Source organism: Cyprinodon variegatus, unplaced genomic scaffold (assembly GCF_000732505.1).
Source record: "Cyprinodon variegatus isolate N-32 unplaced genomic scaffold, C_variegatus-1.0 Scaffold402, whole genome shotgun sequence".
NCBI classification, from domain to species: domain Eukaryota; kingdom Metazoa; phylum Chordata; class Actinopteri; order Cyprinodontiformes; family Cyprinodontidae; genus Cyprinodon; species Cyprinodon variegatus.
This window is the reverse complement of record NW_015150855.1, coordinates 446,242-459,453: the sequence shown is the minus strand read 5'-3', so window position 1 is coordinate 459,453 and position 13,212 is coordinate 446,242. Positions and strand designations below refer to the sequence as shown.

Sequence of the window (13,212 nt, the reverse complement as noted above, 5' to 3'; positions counted from 1 at the left end):
GATACGGCTTTCAGATGAAACATTTTAAATAGACATTATTGATAATATTAATCTGAACATATAAGAATTTTTCATTTTAATTTTTTTCTACCCGCTGTAAGGCCATTAGTATGGCTAACATTTCCACTGTATACACAGCTAAACACACCAAGTTCAGGAATAGCATAAGCAAATCCTGTTTTATTTTAAACTGAATCTTTTGAGCCATCTGTATATATACTGTGAAGGATTTATACCTACTCTTAATTCTGTCATTTACTAAATTTACCAAGTTATTATCTTTATTAATCTGCATTTCTTTATAAACCTCTAGATCTGCATTTGCATGTGGAAACAACCAAAAGGGTGTAAATGGATAAGGCCCTGCAGCACAGCATCTCTTTCCCTGTATTTCTATTTCCCTAACAAATGTATCTGCTGCTCATGCAAAACAGTCTATTTTTAGCCTGATAAACCAGACTAAATTTTAGGTTAAATCTGAAGGCAAAATAAATTTTAGCCATTGGCAGGAGGGGCTAGGTTACCTTTACACAGAATTTAACAAAATATGCATAATAATACCTGATGCTATGCTGCATCTAATACAAAGCACACTCTCTCAGTCAAATATACAGGGAGTCTTGCCAGAACTAAAACTTGAGCAATTGTCTATTAGAGATTAAAAAAAATGTAACAATCAGTTTATAGGGACAACCTTTAAATGTAAAACCTTTTATAATTTTACTGGAATGACAAAAAATTGAATAATTAATGATTCAGGTAACATAGAAAAAATATTTAAAATGACCAATTCCACCAAAAGTAAAAGAAATACAATCTAGAATTATGTATAATTATTATCCAACAGCAGAAACTCTTTAAAAAAGATTTGGATTTGAGGTGGATGCCTCCTTATTTCAACTTGAAGAACCAGAGACTATTGAACATCTCTTCTATTCGGGTCTCAGGTTGCTTTTGGCAAAACCTGCATATTTGGTTAGTAACAACATAGATATTATAAAACCTTTTGAGATAAATAAAATATTCCCTTAGCAAAAAGTAGTTTATTCCAGTATACTAAAAGTGCACTAATTTTATACTTAAAATCAGGCAGTGCACTTTAGAGTTTAGTTATTCTAAATCTAAACAATGTTTCATATACCTAACAATACTATTGTTTACTTTATTATTTACTAGAGTATACTTTAGTAAACTTAAAAATGTCCAAATTTAGTTTGAAGAAGTATTACTTTAGTAATACTTCAAGTACACTAAAAGTACATTGTTTGGTATACTTTCTAAAGTTATACTTAAGTATTCTTAATAGAATTTACTTCAAGTATACTACTTTTTGCTAACATACAAGAATGAAATTGCGCAGGACTTATCTGACATGGTCAATATTGAAATGAGTATGAAAATTCATACATAAGTTTTAAAAACAAACTCAAAATCTTCTTTTAATGTTTATTTCTTTTAGCCAATAATTATGGACATAAACAGAAACTATGTAAGGACATGTCACAATTTCTGGTTTTATGACTCAACAAAGTGCTAAAGTTAAAATGATGCAAGGAACTGTCTTGTTGCAGAATGAGTCTCTTTTACTTTCAGGTAATTCTTTTTTATTTTTTGTATGTTTCCATAGGTTGTAATATTACTGCCTGTTTATTTATGTATTTCTGTTGCCTTGCACAAGTTAAGTTGATCTCCTGTATATATATATATATATATAAATAAGGTTTTTGTTCAATAAACAAAAAAAAAGGGTGGGGCTAGTTTACTATTTTATCTTCTCCTCTTCTTCTTCTTTCGTTTGATTCTTCTTCTTCTTGTGTGGTTTTATGGCGGTTGCAAACTATTAAAAGGGCATTACCGCCACCAACTGGTAAGGAGTTAAACAAGGAAACAGGAAACAAGACTCGACTCACCCCCCTGAAAAAAATCAGTGGTGTCAAAAGCACACATTTGTTACTTAAATAGAAGTATAGATACCGCAGTTTAAAAACACTCTGGTAAAAGTTGAAGTATCAGCTTGACCTCTTTACTCAAGTAAAAGTGAAAAAGTATGTGCTCCAAAAACTACTGAAAGAATGAAAGTATAAAGTAAACTTAAAAAAAAAAACAGCCAGATGCCACTATATGAACTGAAAGCTAAATTATTTGACTATTGTGAAAAATTCTTTGAGATAGGGCCAAGGATGAGGGAGGTCTTGTTGGTCTCCGTCTCCCGATACGCTCTCGCCTGTGTCCGATCTTTCAGACATTTCAACATCTTTTTCTGAATCCTACATTGTAGCATGGCATAGATGATTCACGTTTGCAGTTTGCAGAACACCTGCTTGCTTCTGATGATTTCCATTAGCTAACCAATGAGTGTTTGCGTTATATGACTCATCCAATTACACTAGTTTTTTTACTAGATGTGGATGGAGCCAATGATCTGCATTGGATGGAGCACATGACGTGAAATAAATATTTATAAACATTAAACTGAAGCCAAAAGTAACTAGTAACGTTTGTTTAAAAATGTAAGGAATATAAAGTACAGATACTTGTGTGAAAATATAATGAGTAGAAGTCAGAAGTAGGAAGAATAAGTAATGAAGTAAAGTATAGATACCTAAAAAGTGTACTTAAGTACAGTAATGAAGTATTTGTACTTCGTAACTTGACACCTCTGAAAAAAATGAAATTAAAAAATTTATATTTTTCTGAACTGTTTAACTTAACCCAACATAATAATCACATCTGTCCTTATAATTTCTAATTTATCTTTAAGTCATCATCACTCTACCAGTTTCTATCAGTTTTCCCATCATGCTTTTCACCATTTCCCAGTTTAAATCTCTAACTTCAACACATTTCTGCAGCTTTCACTATTATTTTGATTTTTTTTTTTTTTCTTTTTGTCTGAGCACTACAACTGATCACTTCTACCATGAAAAGAACAAAATCTTTCTCTTTTTTTTTTGCAATCAATGAATCTTCTGCAATTTTGGGACGCTGCTCCAGAGGCTTTGAACTTAACTGTAGGTTTGGGTCTTTCTGACTGAGATGGGATCCTGCTTGCAGCTTCAGCATAACTTCAGCATTGCTCTAATTTCACTTTTCTGATCTCTTTAGATCTTCTGCTCACTGCAAACCTGCAATATGCAGCACTATGTCTAATCTAATCTTTACTTTTTTCCACATTTTCCACATTCTTTCTTTCCATCACACCTTCCACGATGTTGCTTTCCTTTAGATACTGCTGCTATATGATCGAATTTTTGGCATTTAAAGCACCTCAGAGGTGGAGGATTGTACATTTTTACATTGTGGCTCATATAACCAATGAAAAACCTTTCTGGGTAATTTCTCTTCTTCAGATTTGATCAACACAGATAAGCTTTCACAATGATGGATGTTTGAAAATAGCAGAGATGTTCAAAATGACACCAGCATGTTATTTAACTGACTGAGGTTTATATCGTTATATTTGCTTTTATTTGTTCATGCTCCCGGTGGTTGGGACATTTATTCCACTCTGGATTCTCATGAGTAGTCTTTTTTTTAACTTTACAATAAAAAAAAGGGGAAAAAAACTAAAAAGAAACAGTTTAGAAAAGTTTGGTATTCATTGTTTTCCTGCTTTTTGAGTCAACCGTTAAAGTTGCTAAGCGACAGAGCATACTGCCCCTGTCTGCAGTCACCTACAGGTCCTTCGCAAAATATTAGCATAGTGCGATAAAGTTAATTATTTTCCATAATGTAATGATAAAAGTTATACATTCATATATTTTAGATTCATTGCACACTAACTGAATATTTCAGGTCTTTTATTGTCTTAATATGGATTATTTTGGCAAACAGCTCATGGAAACCCAATATTCCTATCTCACAAAATTAGCATGTCATGAAAAAGGTCTCTAAAGGAGCTATGCACCTAATCATCTGAACCAACAAATTAACTCTAAACACCTGCAAAATCATCACTCAAAACCCCGATCATGGGTAGGGCTGGGTATTTTCGCTATAGTCCTGAATCGATTCAATTTTGATTCATAGAGTTCAAAATCGATTGATTTGAATTCAATCTGTTTTTCACAATAATGAAGGTGGTTCAACTGTGTTTCAAAATACTCATGTATTTTATTTTTTCCAAAGTGCAAACTTGTTAATCAGACAGTTTAAACTTCAGATGTGAACAGAACTGTCTCAAAAGTACAAACTTTGTGAAAAGTCTAAAAGTGAAGCCTCACTCGAAGAAGCAGACGTGACACAGCAGCAGACATGCATGAGCTGCATTATCTCCACTGCACAAACCATATTTGCAGCGTTGTCTGTAACTACAGGGTGTTTGCTGCCCATTTGTTAATGCCTTCAGTCAACCTATTGGCTATATTTGCAGCTGTCTGGCGTCAAGTCATCCTGAGTGCATCTTCCCTGCTCATTTAAATGTGGTCGTCACGCTCGTCACTATAAAACTAATCGATCTTATTCCCTAGACATCAATTTTGCAAAAATGTAAAGGAATATTTTTTTTTACCCAGCCCCAATCATGGGTCAGACTGCCAACCTGACTGCTGTCCAGAAGGCCATAATGACACCCTCAAGCAAGAGCGTGTGACACAGAGAGATATTTCTGAACGAATAGGCTGTTTCCAGAGTGCTGCATCAAGGCACCTCAGTGGGAAGTCTGTGGGAAGGAAAAAGTGTGGCAGAAAACGCTGCACAATGAGAAGAGGTGAATGGACCCTGAGGATGATTGTGGAGAAGGACCGATTCCAGACCTTGGGGGAGCTGCAGAAGCAGTGGACTGAGTCTGGAGTAGAAACATCCAGAGCCACCATGCACAGGCGTGTGCAGGAAATGGGCTATAGGGGCCGCATTCCCCAGGTCAGGCCACATTTGAACCAGAAACAGCTGCAGAGGCTCCTGACCTGGGCTACAGAGAAGCAGCACTGGACTGTTGCTCGGTTTTGCATGTCATTTGGAAATCAAAGTGCTATAGTCTGGAGGAAGACTGGAGCAAAGGAAATGCCAGAAGTCCAATGTCAAGAAGCCACAGTTAGTGAAGGTCTGGGGCGCCATGTCAGCTGCTGGCGTTGGTCCACTGTTTTTGATCAAGGGCAGGGTCAATGCAGCTAGCTAGCAGGAGATTTTGAGGCACTTCATGCTTCCATCTGCTGAAAAGCTTTATGAAGATGGAGATTTCATTTTTCAGCACAACCTGGAACCTGCTCACAGTGCTAAAATTACTGGATAATGGTTTACTGACCATGGTATCACTGGGCTCAATTGGCCTGCCAACTTTCCTGACCGGAACTCCATAGAGATGTTGTGAAGAGGAAGTTGAGAGACACAAGACCCAACACTGTGGATGATCTAAAGGCCGCTATGGAAGCATCCTGGGCCTCCATGACTCCTCAGCAGTGGCACAGGCTGATTGCCTCCATGCCACACCGCATTGAAGCAGTCATTTCTGCTAAAGGATTCCCGACCAACTATTGACTGCTTAACTGTACATAATTTGAAGGTTGACTTTTTTTGTATTAAGAACACTTTTCTTTTGTTTTTGATGCAAATTTTTTAGATAGAAATATTGGGTTTTCATGATCTTTATGCTAAAATCATCCATATTAAGACAATAAAAGACCTGAAATATTTCAGTTAGTGTGCAATGAATCTAAAACATATGAATGTTCAAGTTTTATCATTACATTATGGAAAATAATCAACTTTATCACAATATGCTAATATTTTGAGGACCTGTATTTTGGAGAGGTGCAGCAGAGAGGGGCAAATTTGCATTCACTGCAACACAGACAGCCTGGTTCTGAGTATAAATCAGGGCAATAAATAGTTTAACTCATGCTGCTCATCATAGCCTCCATTAATGTGAGCTGATAGAACAGGCCATGTTCTAAGGTAAAGAAAAAAACATCTTGCTTCATAAGATCTCCAAGGCATTTATGAAAAACCCATTTTCATAATTAACTTCCTCAAATCTTTCATGTTTATTTGGTCTCAGATTAAACCAGGGTGAGTTCTGATCTAATGGATCAAACTGGACCAGAACTACAGATAATCCCGATCAGGGATCCGTTTATTTGTCCTCCAGAACCAGACAGATTTCCAGACAATAAAAACTTTATTCCATGACTCTTTAGGAACCAACAGTTTATTTCTAGATTTCTTTTTATTGATTTCTGCACAGAGGTCCAGGTTGTGCTCAGAAGAAGGTGTTGGGCCTCTTGGTGGTGAAGCGAGGTTTGTGCTGCCGGCGGAGGACCCGGTGAGGCAGAGGGAACCTGATCTTGGAGTCCTGGAAGCAGAAGGAGAACATTCTGTTAGAACCGTAAATCAGAACCAGAATCAAAGTTCTGTTGCCAGTTTCAGAACCGCCCGGATTCCAGACAGCAGCTGGAAACCTGGAAGAGGAATCTGGCTGTTTCTGTGGCGGGATTTTGATCCGGAGCCGCCCGCAGAGTCGGCGGTCCGGAGAGAGACCCGCTGAGGACGCAAACTTACGTGGAACTGCTTGATGGCGGGTCGGCGGCACTTGTTGGCAGCGATGAGCTGGACCTTCATGATCTGGATGGAGTGGGCGCGCGCGCGGTGGCGAGCTCCCATGTCCCGATCTGAAAACACAGGAGAAGAGTCAGAATGGTCCAGTTAGGAGCAGAGAGAGTGGTAAGCATCTCTGAACTGAAACCAGAACGGATCAGAACCGGTTCTGATCACTGAGGTGTTAAGTCAAACAGTACAGGACGAAAAAAGAAGCAGCGATTCAGAACCTCGTCTGAAATCAGAGTTCTGGTGATGTGAGGTTCCCCTTCCTGAAGAACCAATAAAAACAGGAGGGACTGGACCCACCGGGATCAGTACCAAAAGTTCTGCTCAGATGGATCAGAACCGGTCTGAAGGCCCAGTGGGCTGCCTGCATGTCCAGTTTACAGCCAAGTTTTGCAGAACCTCATGACCCACTGATCTAAAATGGTCCAGAGAAACATCCGGGTCTAGCAGGGGGAACCAGAACATCACCGGAGAAACTTCTGGACCTAAGGTTCTGTGAAGTACTGGATCCGTTTGGAAGACCAGAACATCAACTACAGCAGCGTTCCTCTTTAGAACCGCCATGGTAACCGAATGAGGAGAACCAGGTCGGGTAGGTGGGCCTGAGGTTCTGCAGATCTTTGGACCCGCTAACAGAAACAGGGTGTGGTTCTGGTGATGCTCACAGCACTGAGTGACGGCTCCAGACGTGGTCAGGTCTCTGTACTCTCTGTACATGTTGTGGGTTCCGCTGCGAGAGTCGTAACGCAGCCAGATCCCAAAGTTCTTCACCTTCAGAGGCGTCTTCTCGTGGACCTGGACACAAACAGAACACAGAGGAACCGGGCTTAGAACCCAAACAGAACCAGCCTGAAGCTTTACAGAAATTATTGCAGGATTATTGTACAGAAAAGGCTTTATGAATACAGTTTGTAAATGCTTGAATGGATTCCTCAGAACCAATGATTGGATCAGAACCTGATTTCTGCTGACTTTCTGTACCAGAACCCGGGCCTTTAACCAAACCGGTCAACCACTGGTTCAGAACCAGTCAGAATGTTAAATAAAACCTTTGTTCTGATCAGCTTAAAGGCTTTAACGTTGAGACAACTCTGGGTCGGAACATCCGATTCTTGTTCTGAACATCTCCAGAACCAGAGCTGAGACGACATGTTCACTGTTTAAATTCTGTGTTCTGACCCGGTTCACTCACCAGGCCACAGTAGACGATCTCTCCAGAAGCTTTCTTCATCTTCCTCAGCTGAGACACAAAGTACCAGAACCGGGACTTCGCCACCACGTGGTTTGGGGCGAAGATCCTCATGCGGTACAGAGGGGGGGCAGGGTTCTTGGGCGAGGGCAACAGACGCCCGATTACTTTATACTCCCGAAGCTGCGGGGAGAAGCAGAACAGATCAGAACTTCACATCACAGACAGGCTGGATCTCATAATAGTGTCGGACCAAGAATTCACTTTCAAAGACACGACAGTCAGAGAAAGGCGACAAGGTTCTGGTTCTGTTTGCACGCCAGACAAAATCTCGCTACGGAGAAGAACGAGACCTTTGGGTTTGGGTGCAGAAACGGTCAGATTATCCTGAGCTTTGGATCAGAACCTGATGGATAAACATCTTAACATTTAATTCTTTGGCATGAAACATATCTTAACATCTAAAACCGTAATAAAACTGAAATTAGGCGGATACCTAAGCTGATATCAGCCACATACGTGACGATCATTAATACAATAGGTTCACACAAAGCGCATCAATTGCTGCTCCTTCCATCCTCTATTTTTTTTTGTTTAAACTGGCTAACAATCGTATCCTTTTTATCATGTAAATGCAAGAAATTTAAGTCCACTTCATTAAAATTGGCAGCATACTTGAGGGATCAGTTCAACTGATGTGAAAATACTCTGCATTAGTCCTAAAGTCGTAGGGAAGCAGCTGTTCTGTTGCATTTCTGAATTCTCCCGATTGGTTCCTGACTTTACAGGAGTGAATAAAGTGAATGTGATTGGTCGTTTATCAAGGGGGCAGAATTGTTGAGGCAGAAGGTCTGCAAGCATGTTTGATTGTGGCCGGTTTGTTGGAAGCATCTTGCAAACCAGTTAGCAACTTAGTGCTGGTAGGATGCAGTGGAAACATGTGAGAGGAGGAGAGTTTAGTGTCGGAGGTCGTGGATGAGTCTCCTCCGTCATCCATTTTTTATTTAGAGGAGGAAAGCGGGGATGAAGATGTTGTGGAAGAGGACGCCAGAAGCTTGGTTTGGTGTAGAAGGCTTCCAGCCGTACATGTTTGAGCCCTTGCCTCGCAACGCTGCCAGTTCTGTTAGCTCTACGCCTGCTGAAGACACAGACGTCCATCCCAGTGAGCACTGGGACGGAACTCAATGGGAAAGGAAATGATTCTTATTACAATCGTTGCGTATATTAGCTGCAACATATGAATCAAGATGCTATGATTGAAAAAATTTGATTGACAGATGACCGTTGATACATGATTGGCCAAATTTAGGTGTTCAGGCTGACGTATAACTAACTGGCCTGCAGAAGATGTATAGATTGATTTTAAGAAGGGATTTATTTGTATTTTTTTTTATAGAAATGTTTTTAACTTTTAGGTCAATATGGTCTGATAAAGAGTAGTTATATACATGTTTAAGCCAGAATTATTTGACATTTCAATATGACTGAACTTTTGAAACTTTTTCTGCAGCCTGTTTTAAACAAATCAATGAAGTAGAATAATTCAAGTCTAATATCAATATTAATAAGAAATTGGAGTTCTTTATAGGCTTCAATTATATTTTGTTAGCGATGAAACAGGCGGGTTGTTTGATCTTAGCTTTGATGTTTTTCCATTTTTTTTCCAAAGTCTACTCTAACTTGCCATAATGCCTATTCTTCAGTCAAAATGGACCCGAACCAACCACTGAGTTTCACACTAGGGCCTCTTGTTTTTATTTTCATTTAAACTTAACTGTAAATATTTAACTAACAACAAAAACCTTAAAATTGGTCCTTTTTAACCGGAGTTCTGCTGTCGCAGGAGGATCAAGGTTTCAGGGCGGTCAGTTCTTCTGGATAATCTGTGTTTTAGTTACAGAACAGACTAATTGGTTCTAAAAACGGATTATGTTCCAATATTAGTAATTTGCAGTAACATTACATATAATCCCTGAGCGGTATACAGCCGCTTTAACTGGGCCGCTGTGGAGGATTTCTCCGTTACTACAGCTAGTTTATCACTAAACAAGGACTCAGTTCTGAACCGGATTTAAAACCCAACGGATTTTAATATCTATGTTTATTTTAAACTTTATACCGTAAAGCGCTTCAGTTCATCTCCAGCCTGATCTTTGTCCACATGGTGCCGTGGCCGCCATGTTGGAGCGGCAGCGGCATAAAATTCATTAATTTTCCCCTTCTAAAGCGGACTTTTCGCACAGGTTTTCACAACAAGCAAGAAAAAAGTAAGTCATTCATCTAAATTTGCCGTTTTCAGTCGTGTAGAAAGCGTTAATAAAGCTAAATCGGAGGTTTTCTTACTGTTCCGGACGCCTTCATGGTGTCTGTCGCTCACCGCCACAGTCAAAGAGGAGGTTGGAAGGCGGACACTGCGCATGTCAAGCTAACGGAGGAAGTAATTTTACCCGGATACAAGCTACGTCTGACGCTGTGATTGGTCCCAAACCGAGATCTTAGCTGTGATTGATTGAAATATGGACACGTGAATAAAGCTTTCTTATGAACTTTCACAATAAAAGCCTCCCCCAACACAAGTTTTTTTTTTTATATATATATATTTTTTATGATGAACCTTTTAAAAACAAATTAGGTACAAACAAGTAAGGCAATAGCAACAGTACAAATGTGTGGAAGGAATAGTAGAGGCAGATTTTAAAAAATGGAAGTCCAAAACATTATTGATCACCACCCCCCCCCCACACACACACAAGTTATTTATATGATATAAAATATACCTTTCAGAAAACAGAATTTTAAAAATATATAGTTGACGAACAGAGAGAATAACAATAATAAAAATAATAAAAAAAATAATGGTTGCTAAACTATAAACATTGGGTAGCAGCGCCTTAAAAAATCTCTTAAACGGGCACTTTGTTGCTGAACTTTGAATGCAGTAATTTATTTTATTTAGCAAATATACATCCTCCACCTCTGACGCTAATAGATGGTAAGAAGATATGTTTATCCAAGCCATACAACATAATCACAGGGGCCGATTTTATCAAAAGCTTCCTAACTTGCCCGGAAGTCCCCCAAATATGTACAACTAATGTACCAAATGTAATAAAAAAAATTTATAAAATAATAATCTTTAAGATTATTGCCTGACCCTGACATAAATAGGCCTAAATGGCTTAATCCAGCTGATAGGGAGGTTAGATTACTGGCTTTTTTTCTCAAAGTGTAACTAATTTCCATCATCACCTATTAATGATTATTGATTATCTCATCATTGTCGATAACCAAGAAAAACAAAAGAACAAGCAGTATTTGGAAATTCAGCAATGCTTTGCTACTGAATGAAGAATTTCATTTATGTCTGGATGTAAACATTGATATAAGCAAATGGGAATGGTTCAATTTAGAGCGAAACACACAGCTTTTGAAATTAAGACTACAGTTTCAGAAATATGGGAATCTAAACAAAAGGAACTGTTTAAAAAGATGACTGAACTATGAAGAACGTTTGATATAAACTGGAAAAGAACAGGAGAAATCCAAGGTCGGTTAAATGGTAAATACTTGGAAAATTATAAATGAAGCTTTTAAATAAGATCCTAAGCAAAATGGATTGAATAGGGGAAAAAAAACTCATCATATTTTTACAGCCTTGAAAGACAAAGACAACCTTAAAGATGAATAAAAATATTAAATAAAGTTAAAACATTTTTTTGAGGATGTAATTCAAATAAAAGGGGAATTAAAGCAATTTTTTTTAGCAATCTATATTAGAACAAATGTAAAGTAGATCTTTGTGATGAGTTCATGAATGCCACAAAAACAACCTAAACAAATGATCAGATAAAAAGAAACTTAAGAAAAACATTTAACATGTTCAGAAATTAAAAGAGCTCTAATACAATTAACAATAAGATGAATTGGCCGGTAATTTTGGCATATACTTTAGTTTTTTTTTAAGATCTTTTATAAGGCAATAAAAAATTTATTATTTAATGCATGTATATCCAGCGATATAACAATTAAAACAGTTTTAAGTTGTTACCAAAGTCAATAAGGATCAATCAAGGACGGTTGAAGATGAATAACTGTAATATTAATAGGATTATAAAGGTCATGAATAAATTAGCAGGTGAAATTCAGTCATCCTCCATCAATGTTCTACACATCTGTAGCTGTGAGGTTAATAAGGAATATGATCAAATATGCTCTCCTAAATTCAACAGGTGTAATGCAATTCATTAACTTCTTTAACGAATGTGAATCTATTGAACCTAATAATGAGATCACTGAAACTTTCGCCCTTCGGAAACAAATTTATTAAAATACTAAAAATGTTTTATGATCAGATCATAGAGAGCTTTCTGACCAGCTGTCTCACTGTGTGGTGTGAAGACTGAAGATCATGAAGGCTCCTCTTCCCTCCATTAAAGACATTTCATCCCAGTGCTGTGTGTCCCGAGCCTGTGACATCATCAATGACCCCCCACCCCCCCACCATGGACTGTTCTCCCTGCTGCCCTCTGGGAAGAGGCTTCACAGCATTTGATGCAGGAACAGCAGATTCTGCAACAGCTTCTTCCCCACCGCCATCAGACTGCTGAACTACTGAACTAAACTGAACTCAGCATCACACTTGCAACATTTTTTTGCATTACCAACATGCTGACCTTTTAGAATCCTATTAAACAGGACACAACTCATCTACTGCATTTTGCACCATATTTATATATGTGCACACTGCACTGAACCTTTTCATGTTAATGCACTTTTGCACCATTATTTTTTAACTGTTTTTTTTTCTCCTACACTGTTTACATTCTGATCACTACTGCACTTTATAAATGGTAATGTTCATTTCACTGTTTCACTCTTGTAAGCTGTATGCAATGGAATTTAATTTTGTATGCACAGAGTGCAAAAAATGAAGATAAAGTTTGTCTAAGTCCAAGTCTAAGACAAGGATGGCCTATTTAACCAAATAATGTATTCTTTGCATGCAGATGTTGGCTCATCTAGGATCTTTAAATGGAAACAAGTTTGTTAGTCTGGGTTGAAGTTGAGTCAATTTGCTGATAATACTTTTTTAAAGATAAAATAAATTCTTCCAAATGGCTTAAATGTGACCTCTGTTTCTCCTAAAGCACAGACTGAAGCCTAACCCCAAAAAAATTATATACTTCCCTTATATGATTGCAGAGATACAGCTTTTTTCAGTCAAATTTGAAATAAAATATTTAGGAATCCATATTAATGAGAAACTTGAAGAAAAAAAATTCAAAATCACTGGTTTAAATGAAACATAACCATAATAGGATGTAATATATAGTAATATGTAGTTAAAATCTGAAGGTTTTTCAGAATGTGTCTCTCCCAGTTATTATTCACGTTAGTCTACATCAGGCATCCTCGAGGCCCGCTGTCCTGCAGGTTTTAGAGGTTTCCCTGCTTCAGCACAGCTGGTTATAATGATTGCAGTA

General features: G+C 37.9%; 1 protein-coding gene across 1 annotated transcript; it reads right to left on the bottom strand.

The window, feature by feature from the left end:
* Window positions 1-6,096: 6,096 nt before the first annotated feature.
* Window positions 6,097-10,182, bottom strand: rpl18a (ribosomal protein L18a). Its single transcript, XM_015387723.1, has 5 exons — window positions 10,073-10,182; window positions 7,733-7,912; window positions 7,206-7,335; window positions 6,496-6,605; window positions 6,097-6,289 (listed from the first exon to the last, which is right to left on the bottom strand). Exons 1-5 carry the CDS (start codon window positions 10,088-10,090, stop codon window positions 6,197-6,199), a joined length of 531 nt encoding a protein of 176 aa, XP_015243209.1. The 5' UTR covers window positions 10,091-10,182; the 3' UTR covers window positions 6,097-6,196.
* Between the last annotated feature and the right edge of the window lie 3,030 nt (window positions 10,183-13,212).